Genomic DNA, 27,793 nt, shown 5'->3' with positions numbered 1-27,793 from the left:
CCTCCTGCGGAGGGCGGCCCCACGCCGGGGACAGCGGTCTGTCAAAGCCGCCGGGCCAGGGCCGCAGAGTGACGGGGGGCCCGGGAGGCGGCGGGCGGGCGCCGGGGCGGGCGGGCCGTACCTGGGAATCGTTGTGGAGATGGTCCCCGCTCATGTCGGCCGGGGCGGAGAGCGCTGCGGGCGGCGGGGCGGCGCGGGGGAGACGCGGACGGTCAGGCCGGCCTTCGCGGACAGTCCGGGATTCCCAGAGGCTCCGGGAGACACGAGCAAGCGGCGACAGCTGCAGCAAGGAGCCCGTGAGTCCTGGGACAGCTGAGGCGACGGCGGCGGCGACGCTGACAGACTGCCGGGCGGGCGACGAGAACAGACCCCAGCAGTTGTGTAACAGCCTAAGTTCGCATTTCGGCTCACTGCGCCTGCGCGGCCGCTTTTAAATGGGACGTCGGTGACGTCAGAGCTCGCGGAAAAGAGCGAAGGGTTGCGGCCCGTCCCCCTCAGGGTCCCAGAGGCTGAGCCGGCTTTGCATCCTAAGCCCCGCCCCTCAGGCCCACGCGCACCACTGCGATTTGCATAAAGAGCCAACTCCTCCCCTGCCACCCACCCCTAGGACCTTCCGATCCTCTCAGCCTGGCGACTTTTCTCGGAACCCAGAACTCGCGTGCTGGGTATTGCGCAGGCGCAGCTAGGACGCCTCCTCCGGGCCAGCGCAGCCAGCGCGGCCACGTGGTGGGCCTTTAAAGGCCGCGGCGGGACCCGGCCGGGCCTGGGCCGGGCTAGAGTCCCACTTCCGCATCCCGGCAGTAGTGGAGATGCTGGAAGCCGATGGAGCCGTGGCGAGCCGAGCTCCACCGTTCTCACCTGCCTCTCTAACGCGCTAGCCCCAAGGCCACAGGGCGCCGGGGGAGGCGCCTCCCGCTGCCTTTGTCCCAGCCCCCTATAACGAATGGGTTATTCGCACCCCACTTATTTTTTATTATTTTATTCCATTTTTGCCTGGTGGGGGTGGGGGTGGGGGCTTGAACGCCATGGCCTGGGGCCCTTTGCCTCATGCCCAGCCACTGCTCCACTCCTGTCTCCTTTTGCTGGTTAGTTGGAGAAGACAGACATGTCCTAGAGAATGAAGTTCCAGCTGGCTTGAACCTCAGTCCTCGGGTCTCAAACCTCTCAAGTAGCTCGGATTACAGATACGAGCCACCAGAGGAGAATTCAAATACCGCCTTGTCAAAGTGGCCTAGTCCCCCCACCACCACCCCACGACTTTCACAGTTCCCATCATAGGCTGCCTTTCTCCCACTTAACCATTTTCCCAAGTGTTACGTTACTCACAGGATAATTGGTGATTTAACATCCATCTCCTCTACAAGGAAGCAAAATCCCTGAGAGCCAGAGTTCAACATCTTGCTTACCATTCTATCCTCAGAACCCAGCAACATATCCTCAATAGTGGGGATAATCCTAAGTATTTACACTAGTTTTTCCTCAATAGTGGTGATAAGTATTTAATAGACTACAAAAAAAAAAAAAGTTGTTCAAGGGCATGCAGCTAGTAAATGGTGAGTCATGTATGTATTCAAATTCATGTCTGCCTGACCTTAAAACTATGTACTTTCTCAGAAGCCCCACCCCCACCCCCAACGAACAGTTTTGCCTGACTCTGCAATCCCAGGCTACCCTGTGAAGCACTGGGAACCCACCTAAAATGCTGCACTTAGGCCAGGATAATTCTACCTCAAGAATAATGGTGCCAGGCTGAGAATGTAGCTTAATGTTAGAACACTTGCCCAGCTACCATGCATGAAGCCTTGAGTTTGATTCCTCAGTACCACATAAGCAGAAAATGCCAGAAGTGGCACTGTGGCTCAAATGGTAGACTTCTATCCTTGAGCAAAAATGATGACGATGATATTAATTTACCCCTAACTCCTGGTAGCCAGAGATAATCTGTATTTACCTTCCAAGTTCTTTCCAGAATGATAAGGTAAGTATAGAAACGGAGCTCAAACTCCAGAATAGCAAATCAAGAGTGGTCCGTAGGCACACACACTCAGCTATCTAGACATATCTCAGGCTGAACCTCCCTGTCAGCATGTGTGGCTGACAGTGCTTAGAGGTTGACTGGCTTATGCAAACCTACATAGTGGCTCTCTGGACTCCTGACACTTCCAGCCAAGGATTAAACATAAGGTCCTGGAACTTCAGAGGATTATTGGTAATAGGCAGGCAAACTTTCAAGTTATGTATCTATTTTAATACATATGAGAAAAATTTAACCACCATATCAGATTCATGCTTGTAACTATTTGGAATGTGGCTAAAAAAAACCCTAAAACCCATGGATGATTGATTTAAACTAAAATAGCCAGAAATAGCAAAGAGGAAATAAAAGACATGCTCCAGGAAGGTCAAAGGCAATGAATTTGGTTTGGGAGACGCTGTATTAAGTCAAGACTGCTGCCTCGTGCTCCATTGCAGCCTCCATAAAAATAAGTAGCTGATGAGGCTGGTTTTGTAGGCCCATCTCCAAAGCATGCATTGTAAAAGGTGATTGATTTATAGATACTCCCTGCAATAAATACATCATTATGATTTAAAGTTAAACTGGTCATTTTTTTTCCCAGAGGACTGCTTGGGGTTTTTAGTATGTTAATATCTGTGTCATTTTTTTTTTCTTTTTGGCAGTAGTGGAGCTTGAACCTTTCCTTTTTTTTTTTTTTTTTTTGGCGGTCTCGTGGGGCTTGAACTCTAGGCCAGGGTGCTATCCTTAAGCTCTTCAGTTCAAGGCTCCCACTCTGCCTCTGGGCTTAGGTATTGACCTTGAGCTCTTCAGCTCAATGCTCCAGCCCTACCCCTGAAGCCACTGCATACTTCTGTTTTCCTAGTGGTTAATTGGAAGTAAGTCTCACAGTCTTTAGTGCCTGGGCTGGCTTTGAACCATGATCCTCAGCTCTCAGCCTCCTGAGTAGCTAGGATTATAGGTGTGCCGGCAGGTCTGGTATGATTGAAATAGTTTCTTACAACTATGAAAAGGAAGCAAGGATACCTAGGTGTGTAGTGGTGCGCACATGTAATTCCAGTACTTGCGAGGTTCATTCAAGGGCAGCCTGGGCTACATAGAGAAACCAGTCCTAGCATCAGTTGAGATAGTCTTATAAACATTTTTGTTCCAGTTGTCCTGAACCTGAGATCCTCCTCAGCCTCGAGTGTAGCTTTGGTTAAAGATGTACATTAGATCGGGAGTTTGGCCTAGTGGTAGAGTGCTTGCCTAGCATGCATGAAGACCAGAGTTCGCTTCCTCGGTACCACATACATAGGAAAAAAAAGCCAGAAATAGTTCTGAGGCTCAAACCTTGAGAAAAAAAGAACCCAAAGACAGTGCTTAGTCCAAGCCCAGGACTGGCAAAAAAAAAAAAAAAAAAAAAAAGATGTACATTAGTGTACATTAAAGCCAAGGGCCTATAATCCTTGCTACTCAGAAGGCCAAGATCTGAGGATAACAGTTCAAAGCCAGCCCGGTCAGAAATTCTGCGAGACTTATCTCCAATGAACTACTCAAAAAAGCCAGAAGTGACACTGTGGCTCAAGAGGTAGAGTATCCCCTCCTTAAGCAAAAGAAACTCAGGGACAGTGCCCAGGCCCAGAGTTCAAGGCCCAGGATCAGGAAAAAGAAAAAAAAAAGATGTACATGACTGTGCACAGTTACTGGCTGAACAGAGATCCTCTTTTTTTTCTTTCCTTTTTGGTCGGTTGTGGGGCTTGAACTCTGAGCCTCGGCGCGGTCCCTGAGCTCTTCAGCTCAAGGCTATTGCTCTACCACTTTGAATCACAGTGCCACTTTTGGGTTTTTTTGGTAGTTAACTGGAGATAAAAGTCTCATAAACTTTTGTTCCTGGGCTGGCTTTGAACCACGATTCTCATATCTCATCCTCCTAAGTAGCTAGGGTTGCAGGTGTGAGCCACTGCACCCAGCTAACTGTGATCCTCTTGAGCTCAGCGTTTTAAATAACTAGGCCTATCAGTATGAGCCATATCGGGCTTCTAAAGGACATAGTATGATGTGTCTTCAAAACTTTTGTAAGTCTAGAAACTTCTGGCCAAGTGGCTCACTGTGAGGAAAGGAATCCACTTTGTACCTTTATTATCTTCTGGACAGAAGGACAGAGGACAGTTATTCTTGAAACAATATTCTCTGAGAAGTGAGGGTGTATAGTAGACCCAATGAGGTACAAAGATCTAGTGCCAAGCCCTTTGAATACAGATGTTAATAAGAACTAATCATTGGGCTGAGATGTAGCTCAGTGACAAAGTGCTTGCCTAGCAAGTGCATTGTCCTGGATTTGATCCCTAGTACCAAAAAAAAAGCAAACACACACACACACACACACACACACACACACACACACACACACACAGAGAGAGAGTTTAGAAAAACACCAAAAGACCTACTCCTCATTTTGACAGAATTCCTAAGGTAAATAGCCACATGTTCTCCAGCTGTTACTCTAAAATGCAAGGAATAATATGGAAGAAGTTCCCAACTACTAGTTGCATTGGGAACTATGGGATGGGAGAGACATGCTCAACATATTAGATGATAGTAAAAACAATACCAGGAAAGGCTTCTAGTTGCATGCCATTGTTTTTCATGCCAGTACTGGAGCTTAAACTCAAGGCCTCATTCTCTTGCTTAATGCTTTTGTTGTTTGTGGCTGTCGTTTTTCAAGGCTGGCACTCTTACCACTTGTGTCATACCTCTCTACTTCTAGCTTTTTTGCTGGTTAATTGGACATAAGAGGCTCTCAGATTTATCTACCCAGGCTGGCTGTGAATCTTGATCTTTAAATCTCATCCTCCCTGAGTAGCTTGGATTATAGGTGTGAGCCACAGTTGCACACCATTTTTGAAAGATGAAAAGAAGGGACACTGTAACAGGAAGAGCAGCCTGTGCAAAGGCAGAGCATGAATAACTTCGGCTAGGATGAAATAGAGAACAAGATTTGGAAAGGTAGGAAAACCCTTCCAGGGATGATGGAGCTACTACGAGGTGAGAGCTATGAAACTGTTTATAACAGAACATTCATAGTCCGCAGAGTAGAGACAATAGAGTGGGGCAAGTTTGGTGGAGCTAGGAAGGCTAAGGAGGAAGTTCACTGAGATCATTCAGAGCATTTTGTAATTGCTAACCACAGTAGGGCATTTGAAAAGACTGGAGATGGAAATTATGAAGGGGGATGGCAGGTTTGAGGCCCATGTTTAAGGTGTATAGCCCAAGGAGAAGTTATGGCAGCCACTGTCCCTGACTCTCTTACATACGGGATGTGCTACTGGGGCATCTTGCTGCCGATCAAATCCAAAGAAGAACTGGCAGATAGTAAGAAGTAGAATGGCAGAAATTGGAGCTCTAAGTACTGGAAGATCCTAGGAGTGAGAAAAACCCCAATATGATTCAGCATCACTCCCCAAGGAAATGTAACAGAAGTAACAGCCTAGTTCAATAACCAGCATGTGACAGCTTAGGCAAGGTTAGAGTTTGAAAAGCTCCACCTCCTTTTCCCCATACCTTCCCTCCCTCAAGAGCCAGACTCCTCTACGCATCTTCTTCCCTTTCTTCAAGGCAGCTTCTACACTTGTTCCTCTCTTTCAGTTGCCCTCTTTGACCTTGTTAAAGTAATATCTCAGGCAGAGCATGGTTGTACATACCGCCTAGTAGGGAGGCAGAGATAGGAAAATCAGATTCTGAAACTGGTTTGGAAAGTTAAAGTATAAGAAAAGGACTGGGATGTGACTTATTTGTATAGCACTTGCCTAATAAGCAGTAGGCCCTGGGTTCAATCCTCATTGCAAAATCCCCCAAAACAAGAAAAAAAAAAAAAAACCAACCCTCCTACAGGAGGCCCAAGCCTGTAATCCTAGCTCTGAGGTTAAGCTCTGAGGATCACAGTTCAAGTCCAGCCCAGGCAGAAAAGTCTCTCAGAGGCTCTCTCCAATTAACCACTCAAAAACTGGTAGTGGAGCTGTAGCTCAAACTGGTAGCATGCTAGCCTTGAATAAAAGAGTTCAAGAATAGCACTTAAGCCCTGAGGTGAAGTCCTACAACCTACCAAAAATAATAAAGAAATACATAAAGTAAAAGTGGGCTAGGAATGTGGCTTAGTGGTAGAGTGCTTGCCCAGCTAGCATGCATGAAGCTCTGGGTTCAATTCCTTAGTACCATATGAACAAAAAGCCAGAAGTGGCACTGTGGCTCAATTGGTGGAATGCTAGCTTTGAGCAAAAGCAGCTCAGGGACATTTCCCAGGCTCTGAATTCAAGCCCTAGGACTGGAAACAAACAAACAAAATAAAACAAAAAGCTGGGCTCTAGTGGCTCGCTCCTATAATCTACTCGGGAGGCTGAGATTTGAAAATCACAGTTTGAAGTCAGCTTAGGCTGGAATATTTGTGAGACTTTTATCTCTAATTAACTACCTAAAAGTAGGAAGTGAAGCAGTGACTCAAAGTGGTAGAGTGCTATCCTGGAACAAAAATAGTTCAGGGACAGCACCTAAGCCCCATGATGATGATGATGATGATGATGATGATGATGATGATGATGACTTCTTTTTTAGAAAATATTTATCCTGTGTCTGTTGCATGTGTTCATTAATTTCCTCCCCATAGTCCTTAGTCCTTCGGCCCTAAGTTCAACTTTCACCCTAAACCTTCCTTTTCCATCTATGGGCCCTGTATGGTTCTAGTTATTTGAGCTCAAATAACTAAATTAGAGCTTGGATTCTTTTAGGTAAACCCTGATTCTTTTCTTTACATCCCATTAATGCCCTCTGTGGAATCTATCCAAGAGCTTTCTCAGATTTTCATCTCATTGTGCCTCTTCACTGGCTTTCTTATGTCTTATGTCTTAGCCATTCTCTCTCTCAATCTCTGTCCCTCTCACTCTCAGACACACACACACACACACACACGCACACACACACACACACACACACACACACACACACACACACACACACACACACCTATGACCCAGGTGCTACACTTCCAACTGGGAATTCAGCTATGAACAGAAAGATAAGACCTCTGCTCTCAGGAGTTCCATCCTGGTAGATAAGGCAAACAGAGTGTAAGGGTACAGTGACTATCATGTGACTAGTAGTGCATTGGGGATGAAGTATACTCACTGTAGGAGCCAATTAGAAGGGCTGACATCCAGAATGACAGCGACTGCACCTTCCTACCCAGTGGAAGCAACATTTACTCAAGCCTGATAACCACTGATACCGATCAAGATGCATCATACTCAGAAATTGACATTTTGGTATGAAACCCCTTTGTGTAACCATTAACATAAACTTAATTAAAAGAGTAAAAAATTAAAAAAAAATATCCTGAGGGTGAATCCAGAAGTTAGCAGGTGAAAGTCAGGAACGGCAGACAAGATGAAAACAAGTGAGAGACAGAAACACTAGGGACAACGAAACTGGGAGGGCAAGGCTTGGGAACTGAGGATCTCTGGGTAATTCCATATGGCATGATTGAGAGGGTATCGTGAAGAGGAGTCCTGAAAGATGGGACTGCTGAAGTCTGTGGTTTGAAGGTTCCCTGAGGCTTCATGTCAAGACGTCAAGGCTCAGGCTTCCTGTGTTGAAACTCAATCATAGCTGTGAGGTGTAAAGAGAGTGAAAACTCAATCTGCTCAAGGTGTTCAGAGGTGTGATTTTTGGGAAGGGATTAGGATTAAAATCATAAATCTTTGTAGTTTTATAAGGAAGAGACCAGAGGGAACCCTTTCACACCCAACACCCAAACCCTTTTTTTCTTTGAACTTTAATTTTTATGTTAAAGATGATGTATCAGGGGGTTAGTTGTTACATAAGTTAGGTAATGAGTACATTTCTTTTTGAACAATGCCACACCCATCATTTTCTCCCAGCACACATTCTGTCTGTCTGTCTGTCTGACGGTCTCTCTCTCTCTCTCTCTCTCTCTCTCTCTCTCTCTCTCTCTCTCTCTCTCTCTCTCTCTCTCTCTCTGTGTCTCTGTGTCTCTCTTTGTCTCTCTCACACACACACACACATACACACTCATGCACACATGCACGCCATATGTACACACTTTGCATTCCTTGCTATATGACAATCTAGACTCTGTCAGACATCACCAGAGTCAACCTCTTGACCATGGACCTCCTATAACTGTGACTCTGTCTCTGGTATCCAGTTATATTAGTGTAGAAAAATGGACAAGGCTGAGAGAGTAAGTAAAGCTCAAATCATGCAGGAGCTCTTCAATTGGACTAGGGAGTTGGAAAATTACCCTCAGAGCAGTGAGCAGTCACTATGAATTTAGAAGAACATATTGACATGGATGTTAGAAAACATTACTGGCTGGGTGCCAGTGGTTCTCACCTATAATCCTAGTTACTTAGGAGACTGAAATCTGAGGAATCATGGTTCAAAGCCAGTAGGGCAGGAGAGTCCCCATGAGACACCGATCTCTAATGAAAAAACCAGACATTTCTGTTTTTTATTTTTTTAACAGTATAGTAGCAAGGCTTTATTTTATTGTTATTGTCAGGATAATATATAGAGGGGTTACAGTTATATTTGTCAGGTAGTAGGTGTATTACTTCTCGCACATTGATACCCGTTCTCATGTTTTTGTCTTCAGTTCCCTCCTCCCACCCCCTCCCAATCATCTTGTCCAACCCCCTTCCTTTCCCTATTTTAAATAAACAAATAAATGCACTTCTGGCTTTTAAGTGCAAAAACTCAACCACTCAAAAACCAGATCGCTAGCTTGGAGCACAAAGAGGCTCAGGGACAGCATCTAGCCCCCGAGTTCAAGCCTCACAACTGACAAAACAAAATTACCTGTAAAAAATAGGGAGCTGAACTGGCAAAGGAGAAGGTTGATGAACTTGGTTCTGTCTGTGTTGAGTTTGAAGTATCTGTTGATTCACTGAATCAGGATGCCTAAGTAGGCAGTTGGGCATATGATTTTGACGTTTAGGAGAGGGACCATAAGTTGTCATCATTTAGGTGGTAAGTACCAAAAGTAATTTAACTAGTTGAAGTCATTTGGAAGGGCCTGAAAGAAGAGCCCCTATCTATCTATCTGTCTGTCTGCCCATCTATCTATCTATCTAGTATCTATCTATCTATCTATCTATCTATCTATCTATCTATCTATCTATCTATTTTTGTTTCTTTTTGCCACTCCTGGGACTTGAAGCTTTCTCAATGCTAGTGCTCTATCACTAAAGCCACAGCACCACTTTCAGCATTCTCTGTGTCTGTGGTGCCAAGGAATCGAACCCAGGGCTTCATGCATGCTAGGCAAACATTCTATCACTATGCCACACTCCTGGCCTCTATCTATCTATCTATCTATCTATCTATCTATCTATCTATCTATCTATTGTTCAGTACCAGGGCTTGAACTCAAGGTCTGGTTGCTGTCCTTTAGCTGGTTGCTCTAACCCTTGAGCCACAGCTCTTTTTACTCCTGGCTCTTTGGTGGCTAATTAGAGATAAAAATCTAGTGGAATTTCTAGCCCAAGCTAGTAATCCTCAGATCTCAGCCTTCTAAATAGCTATAAGATTACTGGCATAAAGCTGTAATAAAGAATAGTCTAGGCTGGATGTCTGATGGCTCATGCTTATAATCCTAGTTCCTCAGGAGGCTGAGATCTAAGGATCAAGGTTCAAAGCCAGCCCAGGCTGGCTGAAAGTCCGTGAGACTCTTATCTCTAAGAAGTGATACTGTGGCTCAAGTAGTAGAGTACTAGTCTTGAGCTGAAGAGCTCAGGGACACTGCCCAGGCCCAGAGTCCAAGCCTCACTAACCGCAACAAAAAAAATATATAGTTTTATTTTAGGGATGGGCCTGGGTTAGGAAGTGAAAGGAAAATGAGGAAGTTGAGGAGGCAGGTTTAGACAAGTTGTTCAGAACATTTAGCTGTGAGCAGGGAAAGGAATGTAATGTAGAAACTAGAGCAGCCTGGGGGATAAGAGAGGGTTTATGTTTACTTTTTGCTGGACAAGACCCATTTATGTCTAATAAGCTGCCCTACTGATTTCTATTTCAGGGCTGTTGGTTCATCCTCAAGCCCTTAAAATTGGCAGTGCTATCAATGGACCATGAACTCTGGGTTGGACAAAGAGACAGGTCCTTTTGTTGGAGATAACATTTTTTTGCTTCTCAGAGGCCATAAGCTGCTTTCATTCTCACTTCCAGGATTCTGGATCATTTTTCCATGGGAAACCCCTTGAAGACTGACTCAAAAGAACTAGTTTTTCTGGATGGCTCATCCTTCAGACCCCTGAGGCTCTCCTCCAAGAGAACTGTCTAAGAGGCCTACAGGGGTGGCATTTACTTTTTCCAGGACTCAACTGTGAGTACCAGGAATGAGGTCTGGTAGCACAGATAACCAGCTTTGGAGGTGAAGCTGGAAAAAGATACTCGCTGCTTACCAAGACAGTGGCTCCTTGTCGGCTTCTGAAAAACAGTTAAGTTCTACTAACATTTCCCAATGCCTAATTGACACCAGGCCCTGCTAGTATTCCAGGGTGATGTCACCCCCATCAGGGGTGGAGGGGGATGGGGGGAGAACCTAATGCTTGTTTAGGAGATGGACAAAGTAATCCAGTGTTGCAATAGAGGTCTGAAACCTTGTGAGAGAGCTCTCGGGATAAGGCAGCCAGGAAGTCTCTTCTGTAAGAATCCAATCTTGAGGACTTAATGGAAGGAAGAAAATGACAACATCCCAAATCCTCACACCAGTCTTGAATGACTCTGCACATGACCTAAATTTAAAAAAAAAATGTAACACACAGTCTATTTATTTTTTTTTCCAGTCCTGGGGCTTGAACTCAAGGCTTGAGAACTGTCCTTGGGGCTTTTTTCTCAAGGCTAGCACTCTGCCCCTTGAGCCACAGCACCACTTCCAGATTTTCTACGTATGTGGTACTGAGGAATCGAATCCCGGTCTTTGTGCATGCTAGGCAAGCACTCTACCACTAAGCTAAACTTTCGGTCCCAACACAGTCTATTTAAAAATTCTGCAGACTTGGGGCCAGGAATTTGGCCTAGTGGTAGAGTGCTTGCCTAGCATGCATGAAAGCCTGTGTTCTATTCCTCGGTACCACATACATAGAAAAAAGCCAAAAGTGGTGCTGAGGCTCAAGTGGTAGAGCTCTAGCCTTGAGAAAGTCCAAGGACAGTGCTCAGGCCCTGAGCTCAAGCCCAAGACTGGCAAAAAGACCAAAAAAAATCTGCAGACTTTTCTATTCCTTCGTGGACATTTGTGTTCAGAGTGGGAAGATCGAACACTGGGACACAATTTGCCCAAATCTTTTCTGTTTTTTGGGGTGGGGGGATCACATGGGGCTTGACCTCAGCCTGAGCACTGTCCCTGAGTTCTTCAGCTCAAGGCTACCGTCCTACACTTAAGCCAAGCCCCACTTCCCATTTTCTAGATGTTAACTGTAGATAAGAATCTCAGGTCCTTTTGTGCCGCAAAGGCTGGCTTTGAACCTTGAGCCTCAGATCTCAGCCTCCTGAGTAGCTAGGATTACAGGCGTGAGCCACTGCGCCCAGCAATTTGCCCAAATCTTAACAGAATGTCCAAGTTTAGTCTTGGCACCCCCAATTTAAAAACATATGAGGCCAGCATTACTAGATTTTTGGAGATACCCTAGGCTAAATCCTTGGATTATCTCTTCCTTCTCTTTATTCACTACATTATTCACTCTTGTAGATTTAAATACTAATTATATACTGAGAAGTCCTAAGTTTATTCGCTACCTTATTACTCCTGGAGGTTTAAATGTCAAGTATGTACTGAGAAGTCTTAAGTTTCTGTCTACAACCAGGACCACCCTTATAGACCTCAGATTTGCATACTCAGCTGCTAATCCAGCATCTCTATTTAGATTTCCAAGAGGCTTCTTCAACATAATGGGCCTCAAATAAAATTTCTGTCTTTTCCTCCCAGACCTGTTCCTCCTTTCATCTTCTCCATTATAGTTATTAATGACTAAGTCTGAAACTTTATGTCATCCTTGACTATCTCACCCACCTGCCCACTCCTCACCTTCAGCTACCCAGACTCTAAATATTTCTCACCTTCTCCTTGCTTCCACATTATCCTGAATCTCCATTGTTCCCATCTGGTAAATGACAGGCGCCTCCTAACTTGCATTTTCTGTTCAGGTGGTCCACATCCTGGGGCACACTCAGTATAAACCATACTAACTTTGTGTGCACATACACATGTGTCAGTCCCTGGGGCTTGAACTCAGAGCCTTAGCTTTCTCACTCAAGGCTGGCACTCTGCCACTTGAGTCTCCTTTCTACTTCTAGATTTTTGATAGTTAACTGGAGGTAAGAGTCTCACACACTTTTTTTTTTTTTACCAGTCCTGGGACTTGAGCTCAGGGCCTGAGCACTGTCCTTGGGTTTTTCTCAAGGCTAGACTCCCTACTCCTTTAGCCATAGCACCACTTCTGGCTTTTTCTAAGTACATGGTACTGAGGAATCGAACCTGGGTCTTTATGCGTGTTAGGCAAGCACTAGGCCAAGCTCCCAGCCTCTCTCACACACTTTCTGGCCCAGGCTGGCTTCAAACTGTCATCTTCAGCTTTCACTCCCCTGAGTGGCTAGGATTATTGGCATGAGCCCCTGATGCAGGCCTTAAGCCATCATTTCAATCAAAGTAACCCTTTCAGAATGCATCCCATCACAACTTCTCAAAGTTCTCCAATGGCTGTCATTTCACTTAGAGTGAAGTTAAGGCTGCATGATGCCCCCCCACCCCCGCCCCTGACCAACTCTACCTGTTCCTCTTCAAAGCCTCCCTTCACCCAATCTGTTGGTGTTATTAACCTCGATTACCTCTTCCCAGCCATGGTGGTCTCTGTATTATGCTTACTTATCACATGCACTTGCCCTCCCTTTCCACTCAGCAGTCTCCATAGGTTAGTCCTTTTCCTCTTTTAGATCCTTTCTATGAAACATCCTCTTTCAGTAAGGCACCTCTTAACTACTCTAGTTAAGATCACAACCTCTCTCCTCTGTTCTTGCCACTCATCACGGATGCTTTGCCTCCAAGCCACTTGCCATACTAAGTACTTTGCTTATCTAGCTATTTCCTCTCCTCCACTAGAACATACTCTTGATGAAGACCGGGATTTGTTTTTTCAAATTTCTGTATTTTTGTTATTTTATTTTATTGTTGGAGTGATGTACAGAGGGATAAGATAGGGCTTTTTATCTGCTAATTTTAATACTGTGTACCTACCATCCACCCAGCACACATAGGCTTATTCAACATTTGTTGAATAAAGGAATAAATTACATAGGCAGTCACGAGCTCATAAAATGTGTTACACAAGGTCTCCTGGAATGTGCCAGGAAACTGCTAGTAGTGAATGACGTGTTTCTCATTTTGTATATAAGGAGCCTGACTTTTGGAGATAGGCAATTTTGTTCCCCTTACTTAACCTACTTCTCAGTCATGGTCCATCTTCCCAATTGCATGTAAGATTTTTGAGCCTTAGTCTTTTACTTCTTGTTGTATCCCAACCACAAAGTAGTAATCTAGGCATAGTAGGAACCTAAAAAAATAATGTGGAGGCCGGGAGTTTGGCCTAGTGGTAGAGTGCTTGCCTAGCATGCGCGAAGACCGGGTTCGATTCCTCGGTACCACATACGTAGCAAAAAGCCAGAAGTGGTGCTGTGGCTCAAGTGGTAGAGTCCTAGCCTTGAGAAAATCCAGGGACAGTGCTCAGGCCCTGAGCCCAAGCCTAGGACTGGCAAAAAAAAATAATAATGTGGGATTAGACTGGGGGAGGATAAAGTAAGTCTAGTATTTTTGGTTTTTTTGGTCAGTCATGGGACTTGAACTCTGTGCCTGCGCGTTGTCCCTGAGCTCTTCAGCTCAAGGCTACTACCCTACTCCTTGAGCCACAGTGCCACTTCGGGTTTTCTGGTGATTAATTGGAGATAAGAGTCTCAGGGACTTTTCATGCCCAGGCTGGCTTTGAACTGTGATCCTCAGATCCTCCTGCGTAGTTAGGATCACAGGCGTGAACCACCAATCCCAGCAAGTCTAGTATTACTGAAATAGATTATTTACAACTATGAAAAGGAAAACAAGGATATGTGTTTAGAGTGTTATGATGGTGGGCAGGAGGGACAGGACCTGAGGTAGAGGGGATAAGTTTGATTGGAATACATTGTAACAATGAAATCCTCTATACAATGAAATCCCTCCCTGTATCACTAATATGAACTGACTTTTTTTTTTTAAAGAAACAATGTTAAATGGGTGAGTAAATGGCCAAATCAGGATGTAAGGTTTACGCCCACTTGGCTCTGCCATAGGATGTCCTTAAGAAAGCCAGAGAACCAACAGTTAAGACTCCCTCTATTGCATAGTGTCATTTGCAAACGTATTTTGGATGGGAAAGCTCTAACACTTGCTGACAGTTCTTTCCCAGCATGCTAGGCAAACAGAAAAAAATGTCATCTGTCAATCCCTCTACAGTTCCTAGAAACACCATGAAGGTCTCTTTTATTCCTTCCCTGCAGATCTACATTGTGCCTTTCCAGTTTCCCCTATCCTCAGCTGTTGGATCAGGCTGCTTGCCCACCCATCCACTCTCCAGCACATTCTATGAGCCTTTTCTGGGACACTTGATAGCTGAGCTAACTCCCATTCCATCACACTGTGAGTGGAATTGGTTCTCTTAAATCTCCATTCAACTGATTTCTCTCTCCTTTACCTCTTCTTGTCTTTATATTCTCTAATGCCCCCACCCCACATCCCAGCTTCATGGAAGTGGCTCACTCCATTTATGGATGAGTGTAAGCCTCTTTGTTTCATCTTCCTTCTCCTGGTTCTTCCTCTGTTCTAAATCAGTACGTGTGTGTGTGTGTGTGTGTGTGTGTGTATGCCAGTCCTGAAGCTTGAACTGAGGGCCCAGCCCCCCTCCCCCACAACTAACACCAGCCAAAGCTCCACTTCAGCTTTATTTGGGGGTGGCGGGGTATGGGGTAGCTTCACATACAATTTTTTTGCCAGAACCGAATTTGAACTGCAGGCCTCAAGATCTTAGCCTCCTAAGTAGCTAAGATTATAGGTGTGAACCATCAGTGCTTGGCTTAGATCAATAACTTTGTGGCGAGGGGGAGTGAGGGAGGGAGACAGCAATCATCATAGGTTCCCCTGAATAACTGATATGGCTATGGACATCTCCCTTCAAGAGCATATATATGGTTCTATGCATTTTGTATAGAAGTTCAAGTACTCCTGTAGTTCCTCCTCTAGGTGAGCTCTCTTCTCCCTTCTGTCTAGATTTCTGGTTGTCATTGGCTCTAAGTCAATGCCTCAGCGTCCTTTCTGAAGCAGCAGCTTCTCCTCTGCTATATCATCACTGCCATTATGATGAGTAGTAACTAAAGAGCTATAAAGCTTTATTTTCTTGAGCTGGAGAAGTTTTTTTTTTGTGGGTCTTGGGGCTTGAACTCAGCCTGGGCACTGTTCCTGAGCTCTTCAGCTCAAGTCAACCACCCTACTCTTGAGCCAAGCCCCACATTCCACTTTCTAGAGATTAGTTGGAGATAAGAGTCTCAGGTCCTTTTGTTCCCAGGCTGGCTTTGAACATTGATCCTCAGATCTCAGCTTCCTGAGTAGCCATGATTAGAGGCATGAGCCACCGTGCCCAGCTTAAGCTGGAGAATTTTGCTTCCAAGGCTGACCATGAACTTTTAGAGGCTCAAGCAGTTCTTTCTCTTCTGCAACTTGAGGACCTGAGATCTATACAGACATAAGGCTGCATAATACTTTTTATGCATCACTAGGTTTCATACTCTCAACAACCCTTAAAGGAAGCAGCTATTGTTGTTCCGATTTTACAGATGAGAGAACTGCTAGGCTACATATTGTGCCAGTGCCCCATAATTCTAAGTTCTGCACAATGGTACATTGCCTATTAACTGTTATTCTTTTTGTCTTCTTCCATCCCCACCACCTGAAACCTGCCTGCCTCCTCCTGACCCCAAACCCACTCCCACCTGTACCCACACCCTGTGGTGTATTATTTGTTCGTCTCAACTGCTGATAGGAATCTCTAGCACCTGAAATCCATCCCTACCACCCCCTCCCTTCTCTAAAGTTCCTTTCTCTCCCCCAGCCAATCTTCTGCTGACCACAGGTGGCTTCTCTGTAGTTGATGGCACATAAGATTTATTGGGGTTTCACTTCCCTTTCTGTGCTCAGTCTAGCTCTGCTTGCCTCTGTGATCACTGCTGGCCTTAAATGGGGGGCAATCTGATCCCTTCTCACACTGGGCACTTCTGGGACTGCCACATCTGAAATCCAGGTAAAAAGAAGGAAAAACACATTTCATTGAGCTTCTAGTTTGTACTAGACTTTGTGAGAAGGTTGGGGACCCATCAAACTTTAAAGGCCTCAGCTTCAAAGTACTTTGAAGCACCCTAGTGATGGGTACCCAAGACTCTTAAGACATTTGATCTACCTCCATCAGCTCTGTTGATTTGGATGGTTAAGGCCTGTTCCATAGCATAGCTAACCGTTAGCTGTTCTCTTAGCCAGAAAAAAAAAACACACAAGAAAGAAAAAGATAATGCTGCTCAGACCCTGTATGAGAAAAACACCTGGCTGCTAGTTAACCTCTTCCTCCCCAGCTCAAGTGTCAGACCAGTTTGATAATTTTAGCTGGTTTCGCTAGTCATGTGTTTGTTTTCTTGGTTGAAAAAAAAAGTGTATCATCACTAAAGCAAATTTTAAATCTTTTATTCAAGTGAAATGTGAAAGTCATATAGTATACAAATAAAAAATGAAATGTGATAAATTTTTACAAAGTCAGCCAATCAAGAAAGAGAACCTCAGCAGTGTTCTGAACAATCCCCACCTCTACACTCTCTTCCTGTCATCAATCACCCTAAGGATGACCATGATCCTGATAGCTTCTAACAGCACAGATTGGTCTTGCCCAGTTTTTGTCCCACAAAAAACAATTGTAAAAGAAATGGGCCTTCACCTTGTCCACCATCCTGTCAGCAGTCCCCTGTAATGGATTGATGACTGCTCAATCAAATTGCCTATGGTATATAATGGATGGAGAAACCTCTGAACAGAACTAAGAGCTTGTGGCTTCCAAGGGACTTTGGCTGTAAATTGTTTATCTGCAAGAGCCTCTGGAATTCCAGTGTGTTCTTACAACAGGACCCAGCACATGTCTGATCATTTCCTCCCATGCTCATTCTCTGAGAGGCTCTGTGGAGAAGCTTCCTTCCCCGTACAGAACTCTATAATCTCCGACACTGTCAAGTGATAGACAAGCCATCATCTCAAAAATGCCATCTGTTTAAATGCAGCAGTGGTTCTCACTAGACACGACGTTGAAAATGAACTATAGAACTTGTGGGTGGAGATAGGAGGGAAAAATGGAGCGAGTGAGAGAAGGGGTGACACCAACTTATGTAACTGTAACCCTTCTGTACATCATCTTTATAATAACAAGAAAAACTTAAAAAGCCATCTGTTGCATTTCTTCAGACCATTCTAGTGACTTAGTAATAAACAGGGTAAATACACACACATGTGCACACACACCATTTTTTGCTCTCAGCTATACTTCAATTTTTTGCTTCCTATCCTCTGCAACCTCCCAGAACTACAAATCAATTCACAAATCAAGTTTCAGGATCAGAAGTGCCTGAGGTGGCTTTTTGCATTGCCGAGTTTTTCCTGGGGAGATCCTGGCATCTACTGAGTCAAGAATATGGCCAGGACAACAGTTACAAGAGTGTAGTCCTCTGACTTGTAATCCTCAGAAATCCTTTATGAAAACAGAGCTCTGTGCTCAGATAAGTTGGGGAAATGCTTTGTGCACTCTGGTCTCTTTTTAGAATCACATCTCACAAGAACTGTAGGAAGTGGTAGAGCACAAACACTCTGTTTCACTTTGTCAATGTTCAAGACTTAGTTGACTTAGATTCTTTTTTTTTTTCTGTCAGAATGCCTAGAATATTTCTCGGAATTAAGCATCCCCAGAACAGGAAACAGGCCAGTTAGCTTTCAGGATCCCCACAAACCATGCCGTCTCATCTGGCAACCCCCTAGTTCATGGAGCTACTTGAAATATGTCCAAATCAACAAGGTCTTTGAGTGTAAGACCCACACCAGATCTCCAAGTCATATTATAAAGATGTCAATAATGATGTTGATTATCTGTTGAAATATTTTTAAATATTAGGCTAAATAGATTATTAAAATTTCATGTTTCCTTTCAAATCTTTTTAAATACGGTCAATTCATAATTACATATATGGCATGCATTCTATTCCCCCTGGAGAGTGTAGCTCCAACATGCTGTGACTGTGGAGAAGGCTTTGTTGGCTTGTATTGGGATATGTGAGGGGGAGGGGGTGGGACCCAGTCTGGAAGTAGAGAGAAACAAACTGTGGAATTCAATGGAAGGGACAGCTCACAATGCTGAAGAGGGGGTGGTCAGGAAGTGGTGACTAATAGGAGACCTGAAAATTGAGGAGGAGATAGCCAGTAAAGTCAGAGAAAACAACATGTGCCAAGGTTTTGAGGTAAAAGAGTAGCTAATCATTCCAGGATATCTAAAGATTGGAGGCCGAAGGTAGGGAACAATCCAAAAGGAAAGGGCAGGAAGGGAAGCAAGGACTAAGACCCCTGGGACTGACAAACCATAGTAAGGGAATTATTACTGTGTGTGTGTGTGTGTGTGTGTCTGTGTCTATGTGTACGTGCCAGTCCCAGGGCTTGACCTCAGGGCCTGAGCTTTTTTTGCTCAAGGCTACCTCTCTACCACTGCCTTAACCACAGCTCCACTTCTGTGTGTGTGTGTGTGTGTGTGTGTGTGTGTGTGTGTGTGTGTGTGTGTGTGTGTGTGTGTGTTATGTTGGACTTTTCTGCCCAGGCTGTCTTTAAACTGTGACCCGCAAACTGTGACTAGTTAGGATGGCAGGTGTAAATGACAGGCACTCAGCTAAGGAAATTATTTGGAGAGTACAGAGAAATCACTGAGTGTTTTTAGTTGGACAGCACTAGGTAGATTGATATTTTACTGTATCCCACAATGTCTGGGAAATAGGGTCCAGAGTGGGACCCACTGGTCCAGCTTGCTACTTGGAGACAGGAACGCAGTCAGGGAAGACCAAGGCTGACGATCTTGATTCTGAGTAGCGAAGCTGAAATGGGAAACTAGGAGTCTGTGGGGGAGGAAGGTGATGCGCTCAGAATTATTCACATTAGTTTTCAGAGACAGTTTGGGTACACAAGGCAGGGATGCCCAGGACACAGCAGATAACCTAGGTTGGAATCCAGAAGAAGGTTATGGGCTGGAAGGAATCATCTCCCTGAGCCTCAAGATGCCTATTGGCAACATGGGAATATAAGCTGCCTCCAGAATTAGTGTGATGGTTACATATCATAATGTGTCGAGCGTGTGTGGCACTCTGTAGACATATACCAGGTATCCAGGAAGCATTGGTTCTTTCTTTTAAGTGGTCTCTCATCCTCATTTCCCTCAAGGCTAAAGTCATTGAGGTCTCTGTAGCTACAGGACCTATGCTTTTGCACTTCTGAAGTCTTCAGTGCTGGATGCAGTTCTGGGAAGTGGGGAGTGTAGTATGAAAAAGGTACCCAACTGGGTGGTCCTGGAGTGGAAAAGGGTGTGTGTGTGTGTGTGTGTGTGTGTGTGTGTGTGTGTGTGAGAGAGAGAGAGAGAGAGAGAGAGAGAGAGAGAGAGAGAGAGAGAGAGAGAGAGCCCCAAGCAGTTGGTACCTGCAGAGGCGGAATTCTGCAATGAGAGGCATTAGTATAGGCTACTGCCCGCCCCCACTCAACCACAGCATCATCAGTAAACCTTATCTCCTTCTGATACCTCAGTTTTCTCCACTTCTTCAAGGAATGGACTTACTAGGCCCTTGCTCATTTTTGTCTTCTCTTCTCTCCCAGAAAGCCTCTTGCCGTCTCTTGACCCACAAAAGACAATCACTTCCTTGAAGACTTGGCTCACTTTGAGGCTCCTGGCGTCAGCTCCTTCCTGAGGCAGAGAGCCAAGCTCCTGACAAGATTAAGATGAGGGTTTGGGACTTGGCCAGGCTGGGAAAACAGGAAAGATGACAAACCAAACCTCTCCCCTCTTACACCCACCCCTCTCTCTGCTGTTTATTCCAGTGTTCCCTGAACTGAGCTTTCTGGGCACACAGCAAGTCTTGACATTTCAGGCATTGTCCAGCCACTAGCCTTCTGACTCCCTACCCTCCACCGTATAATTCACGCTGTTAGAGAGCTCATTGGATGAGCTCACTGCTGGATCCACTTGACTGTACCCAACTCCTGGAAAGCAGGAAGAGCACACATGTATTTTGACAGCATACCTATCATGTTCAGTAGCAAGAACTCTCTTCTCAAATGAGCTTCCTATTATAGCTTCTTAGAGTAAGCTGTGTTCTCATTCTGTAGCTATGAAAAGTGGGCTCAAGCTGGGTGCTGATGGCTCATGCCTGTAATCCTAGCTACTCAGGAGATCTGAGGATCGTGGTTCAAAGCCAGTCTGGGCACTAAAGTGTGTGAGACTCTTATCTCCAATTAACCACCAGAAAACCTGTAGTGGCACTGTGGCTCAAGTAGTAGAGTGGTAGCCTTGAGCTGAAGAGCTCAGGGACAGTGCCCAGGCCCAGAGTTCAAGCCCCATAACAACAAAAAAGGCGGGGCTCAGAAAAGTGACCTAACCTCATGTAGTATGTAATATAGCATCTAGAAATAAGGAGGGTTAGTCAGAAGAATGCTGCTTCAGTATGCTCTTGGTAAGATGATGAGCCTTTTCTGGTTTGAATTCTGACTCTGCCAACTCATTGCCTCCTCCCCTGGAATTTGGGCACAATCCGAGTGGGCAGTAGTATGGGGTAGCAGTTAAGGGTATACAGCCTCTGAAACCAAATGTCAGTGTCACCATCTGCTAGTTATGTGACCTTGGGCAAGTTTCTTCATCTTTCTGTACTTCAGTTTCCATGGCTTAAAAAAAAAAGCATATTAATAGCTCCTACCTCATCAACTGGTTGTGCGGATTAAATGTGATAATCCTTGGAAAGCTCTTCACACAGTGTCTGGCCCACGGTCCATCCCTATCCATGTCAGTTATGGGATGAATGTGGGTCTTGCTGATTCTGCCTGCCACCTGGTTCCCTGCTTGTCAACGTCACCCTGGTGGCTCACTCAGCACTTGGCATGTGGTAGGTGCTCACTGGCTTGGAGGAGTGGTTGGGAATTGACTCAGTGTTTCTGAAAACAGGTTCTGACAATGTGTGGGAGTCGGGTTCTGGAGGAAGAGGATTTTCAGGAGTTTCCCAACTAGCTAGCAAGTAATTTCTTTTTGCATGCTCGTGTGGATTTGAAAATGCTTCCAGATTGGAAATACCCATCAGATCTCTGTTGGATCCATTTCTTAATTCAACCTAGGCAATCAGAGACATACCTATGCTCACCTTTTTAGAAGCAAACTATACTCATTGTGAAATGTTCACATGGTACATAAATCCTGTCGCACAGCCTAAAGAATTTTCAGCTGTTTATCTAGGCATGTGCTTCCAGAGTTTTCCTATGCCTGTTTCTCCCTCTCTCTCTCTCTCCCCCCCTTCTCTCTCTCTCTCTCTCTCTCTCTCTCTCTCTCTCTCTCTTTCTCTCTCTTTCTCTTTTCCCCACCCCACACCTCCTGGTCTTGGGCTTCAACTCAGGATCTGAGTACTATCCCTGAGCTTCTTTTGCTCAAGACTAGCACTGTACCACAGAAGTGGAGCACACTGCTGGCTTGTATTTGGCAAATTGGAGATAAGAGACTCATGGTTTTTCCTGCTGGGCTGGCTTTGAGTCAGATCTCGGCTTCCGAGGAGGATTTACAGGTGTGAACCACCGGTGTCTGGTTGTATCTCATTTTTGAGTTCAGTTCTGTGTTTGCCAGTGCGGATCCCCTGACTGTACCTTAGGGGAGGGCATGAGTTGGGGTAGGACACAGAAGTCATAGAATACTTGATCAGCAAATACATTTGCACAGTACTGATGAATCACCCTTTCCCCACACACTTAGCATTCAGGGTTTGGGGACCTGGAAGTGATGAGTCAGTCTTACCTGATTATTGAGTGAAACTTGAAATTGAATCAGCCAGGAGAGGTTGGTGTACTTGCCTCCCCCTCCCTTCCCCCCCCCCCCCCCGATGATGTATGTGATTGTCAGCTAAGCCTCAGTAAAAGGACAGAATGGGCAACAGGGTCTTGCCACCCAGAAAATAACATTTGCTGTCTCATCCCTTATATATGGGGAAGTGAGTTGAGGAACCAGACAGGCTAGCACTGCCATAGGTGGTTTCTATAACCTTGGACAGGTCACTTCCTTTCTCTGAGCCTCAGGTTCCTCATTTGAAGAGGGGACAGTGAATTTTCCTGCCTTGAAAGGCACCTTCTCTCTCCTCTCTCTCTCTCTCTCTCTCTCTCTCTCTTTCTCTTTCCTCCCCACTCCCTCCCTTCCCTATCTCTTGCTATTTTCTATCAATCATCTTTTCCTCCCTTCCCCTTCCTTCCTTCCCTATCGCTTTCTATTTTCTATCAATCATCAATCTATTTATTACGTACAATCTACCCACTTATCTTTGTGGTCTAAGGATTGAACCCAGGGATCCATTCATGCTAAGCAAGCGATCGACTACATGTCCAATCCTTCCTTCATTCATTCACTCGTAAAACATGGTAGTTTGTAAGAGTGTGGTGAGATTGTCCAATAAACTTGACCACTTAGGGGAAAAAAGTATGGGGTTATTTGGTAGAGTGTATTATTACTCAGCAAATATTTACTTCCCTCCGCTCTCCTCACCGTGGGAGAGATATACTTCCTTACATTGTTGATATTGGACTGGGCCATGTGACTTGCTTTTGGCCCACAGAATATGTGTAGAAGTGACAGGGCCAGCTCTAAGCCACTGTGAGTTTCCCTTCCGACCTGTTGAGCAACTGACCTTGGCCATGAGAACTCTAGAGAGTGGAGAGTCCTTCAGATGGATTCAGAATGAGTAGATACAGAAGACAGCAATGGTACATGGTATATGTCTTGGCCCTCAGCCCAGCCCCAGTGCCCTTCTGAGCCCAGCTGACCCACAGACAATTGGGTGAGAAATGAATATTTACTGTTATAATTGTTAGGTCTGCCTGGGTAGGTCTGTTTTCTCTCTTTCTCTCTCTCAATAAACCTTCGCCTTTTAAACTGCGTGGAGTTTCCTTTCGACAAGCCTTACAATAATCACTAAGTTTCTGGGAGATTTTTTTAAAATTTTAATAGATACACAACAATTACTCATACTTAATGATCAAATCAGAATAGTATGTCTGTTACTCCAAACATTCCTATGTTCTTTTGTAGTAAGGACACCTTCTAGCAAAATATGCAATATGCAACAGATTGCTAATCACAATACCCCCACTGCGATCATTGAACATTAGAACTTTTGCCTTTTCTTCTAGTTATCCAATTTTTTCTTTCATCTTCTTCTACTTCCTTATGTAATATTGTTGTAACCAAGTCACACCAGTGTAGACACTTAGCTCTCTCAAGACTAGCTTTACCTTGGACTCTGGAGAAGGATTTGTTTCCATATTGAAGATACAGATGTGAGATCTGAACATTTAGAAGAGATTAGGCCTATGGCTGTCTGTGGGAAGAAGTGTTCTGGGCAAAGGAAAGAGCAAGGTTCCAGACTTTAGGAAACCGTCCATTCAAGAATGGGGCTGAAAGCTGGGTGCAGTGGCTCACACCTGAAATAATCCTAGCTACTCAGGAGGCTGATATCTGAGAATTGTGGTTCAAAGCCATCCAGGGCACTACAAAGCACAGAGACTCTTATTTCTAATTAATCACTAGAAAAGGGGAAGTAGAGCTGTGGCTCAAGGGTGGTGTGGTAGCCTTGAGCTGTGAAGCTCAGGGACAACTCCCAGGCCTTGGGGTAGGGCAGTAGCCTTGAGCTGAAGAGCTCAGGGACAGCACCCAAACTCAGAGTTCAAGCCCCATGACCCCCCTCCCCCCCCCCAAAAAAAGGAATGGGGCTGAATTGTTTTGTGAGCCAGCAGGAGAGATCTGAGATTTAGATGCCTACATTCAGTGCAGCTCACTGGTCACACTTCCCATGGATACTTTACAGTCACTTCAAGCTCCATGAATCATCAGATTCAAAGCTAAAATAATCTCCCACACCTGTGCTTCAGTCAATTTCCCCTTCATTCCCCCATTTCACTCATTGACACCACTATCTAAGCCAGATTCTATCACCCAAGTCAGAAAGCTGTACTGCATCCTTAGCTCCACTCTGTCCCGCAACTCTTTATTCCATCTGTCCCCAAATCTTGCCTCTGGTACCTCAGTTACTGTCTTCTATTTCTATATTTCATTAACACTGACTGTCAGTGGGAGCCAATGAACTCTCTTGCTTGCATAATAGCCATCTCCCTGCCCACCTGCCTTCATTCTTAGTATTTTTCTATATAGCAGATAGTGAACATATTAAAAACTAGTCATGAGCCAGGTGCTGGTGGCTCATGCCTATAATCCTAGCTACTCAGGAGCCTAAGATCTGAGGATCACAGTTCAAAGGCAGCATGGGCAGAAAAGTCCATACAATTCTCCCCCCCCCCCCCCCCCCCGCCCACACACCTTTTTTTGGGGAGGAGGGATGTCATGGGACTTAAACTCTGGGGCCTGGGTGTTGTTCCTGATCTCTTCAGCTCAAGGCTACTGCCCTACCCCTTGAGCCACAGGCCCACTTCCCCTTTTCTAGTGATTAATTAGAGATAAGAGTCTCACATTCTTTAGTGCCCCAGCTGGCTTTGAAATGCCATGAGATTCTTGACTTCAGTAAACTTAGAAAAAGCTGCAAGTGGTGCTGTGGCTCAAGAGGTAGAGTACTACCCTTGAGCAACAAAGCTCTCAGAAACAGTGCCCTGGTCCAGAGTTTAAGCCCTAGGACTTCAAGCCCTGAAACAAACAAAAACAAAATTCAAGCAATTCTGCCGGGAGTGTGGCTCAAGAGCTACCAGGCACTTGTAAGCTCTAAGATGTGAGTTTTGACTCTTTCTTCCATCCTACTCCCACCCCCAGCTGGGCATGGGGGCTCATTCCCATAATCCTAGCTACTCAGAAGACAAAGATCTGAAGATTTCAGTTTCCAGCCAGGAGGAAAGCCCATGAGACTTATATATCTCCAATTACTCAGCAAAAAAAAAAGCTAGAAATTAATCAGGAGAGAGCAAGGGAATGAGTATCCAAAAATGAAATGTATGCATTTTCTGACATATGTAAATATAATCCCTCTGTATATCAACTTTATAGTAAGAATTAAAAAAATTCTATGATTAAAAAAAAAAGAGGGGTCGAGAGTTTGGTCTAGTGGTAGAATGCTTGTCAAACCTGGGTTTGATTTCTCGGCACCACATACATAGAAAAAGCTGGGCACCACACATATAGAAAAAGCTGGAAGTGGCGTTGTGGCTTAAGTGGTAGAGCTCTATCTTTGAAAAAGCTCAAGGACGGCGTTCAGACCCAGAGTCCAAGCCCCAGGACTGGCAAAAAAAAAAAAAAAATATATATATATATATATATATATATATATATATATATATATATATATATACGCAGAGCGCAGTGGCTCACACCTGTAATCCTAGCTACTCAGGAGATTGAGGTCTGAGGATAGAGGTTCAAAGCCAGCCCAGACACTAAAGTCCGTGAGACTCTTATTTCCAAATAACCACCAGAAAATTGGAAGTGGCACTGTGGCTCAAGGGGTAGAGTGGTAGCCTTGAGCTGAAGAACTTAGTGACAACACCCAGGCCTAGAGTTCAAATCCCATAAACCCTCCCCACCACACACACACACAAAGCTAGAAATGGAAATATGGCTCAAATAGTAGCACTCCACCCTTGAGTAGAAAAAGCTAAGGTAAAAGACTCCAAACACAGAATTCAAGCTCTAGTACCAGAATCAAAACAACAACCAAAAAATGAACTTACTGTTACTCTAAACTGTCTTATCTTTGGCCAAGGAGAGCCTCTTTAAATTGTCTTCTGGGTCCTTCTGACAAGACCTTATAGCTTGATTGTCTTCTGAAATAATAAACTTTTTGAGTTGATCATATTTAGTTTCTACCCAGACTTTTAATCAGCCACTATCCAAAAATCTCTGGCTCTTTTATAGAAAGTGGTGGTAAGATTTTTTGCTATCTTTTCTCTCAGGGAGCCCACAGCTATTGTACTGGAACTATTTTTTTTCCCCTTCTTGATGGCTACAGTGGTAAATTTTTTTGTTCTTAAAGGAGTTCCTGAGTTCATACTGATGTTTTCAGCTTCAATTTAGATTACTGAGTTTTTAAATTCCTTTTATTTTTTCCTTTGTGCCAAGAATCTTAATTTTAAATGGAGACATTAGATTTATTCACTTTAGCATATGATACATATAAAATAGCAAGTTGTGTTACTATAACATAGTTGTGGAAAACATTTTAAGATTATAGACATTTCCTTTTGCAGTTTTTGCCCTTTGGGTTTTTTTTTAATGGGAACGAATAATTAAATTACTGCTTAAAGTTGTTCAGAATAATTCTTCTTTAAGCAATTCTACCATCAATTTAGTCCATAGTGTGAAACATTTTTTTCATTTTGCTTTTGAGTTCTAGGAATTATTTTATTTAAAGCGCAATTTTGGTTTTAATAATTATATAGAATATTTAAATTATTTCATAGCCAAAGCTTCAAAATAAAGTGCCAGCAACCACACCTGATTTCTTTTCTTTTCTTCTTCTTCTTTTTTTTTTTTTGCCAGTTCTGGAGCTTTAACTCAGTTCCTGGGCACTGTCCTTGGGCTTGCTCAAGGCTAGTGTTCTACCACTTGAGCCACAGCACCATTTTTGGCTTTTTCTGTGTATGTGGTACTGAGGAATCAAACCCAGGGTTTCATTTATGCTAGACAGGAATTCTCCCACTAGGCCACACTCCCAGCCCACACTTCATTTCTTCATTTCAGTCTTTCCTTCCTTTATAGGTAACCATTAAATTTTTCCCTCTATTTAAATATACGTATATTTCTGTATTCATATTTCTTGTTTCTTAAATAGTAATATATCACACATACAGTTCTCCTTTCCTTTGACAATATGTTCTGAAGATTACTCTATGGAGTGTTTTTATAGTCTCCATAGCATTTATTCTTTTTTGCAATTGCATAATACTTCTTTGCATAGTACCATAATTTGTTAACTTAATTTCCTGTGGTAGATTATTTATACAGTTTCTGCCAATTTATTTATTTATTTTTATTAAATAACTTCTTATTGTGATTAATAGAAGGGTTACATTATATTCGCCAGATAGAAGATACATAACTTCACAAACATTGATACCCTTTCTCATGACATGGTTCCCATTTCACTCCCCCCCTGCTTACCTTGATTTCTCCCCTATCCTATCCAATTTCAAATAACCAAGTTTCTGCCAATTTAATAAAGAGAGTTACAACAACTGATCTTATGTTAGGCTTTTGCCAATGTGTTTTGGGGATTTGTTTTTAGAAGTAGTATTGTATATGTAGTATTGGCTTCTGCAGTTCTAGCCTAAGAATATTTTATATTTGAAAGTATGTTTTCCTCCTCCTCCTCCTCCTCCTCCTCCTCCTCCTCCTCCTCCTCCTCCTCCTCCTTTGCATT

At 44.1% G+C, this 27,793-nt stretch overlaps 1 protein-coding gene across 1 annotated transcript in view; it reads right to left on the bottom strand.

The window, feature by feature from the left end:
- The window catches only part of Top1 (DNA topoisomerase I), a 145,035-nt gene that overhangs the window by 85,393 nt on the left and 31,849 nt on the right, over positions 1-27,793 (bottom strand). The window contains exons 4-5 of the mRNA XM_090352715.1: positions 655-934; positions 122-427 (exon numbers count right to left, since the gene is read on the bottom strand). Coding sequence (XP_090208841.1) covers positions 122-427; positions 655-934 — 586 coding nt within the window. The remainder of the gene's footprint in view (positions 1-121; positions 428-654; positions 935-27,793) is intronic.

This window comes from Megascapheus bottae, chromosome 18, assembly GCF_031878675.1.
Source record: "Megascapheus bottae isolate mThoBot1 chromosome 18, mThoBot2.hap1, whole genome shotgun sequence".
NCBI classification, from domain to species: Eukaryota; Metazoa; Chordata; class Mammalia; order Rodentia; family Geomyidae; genus Megascapheus; species Megascapheus bottae.
The sequence above is the reverse complement of the archived record's forward strand: the minus strand, read 5'-3'. Positions and strand labels throughout refer to the sequence as shown.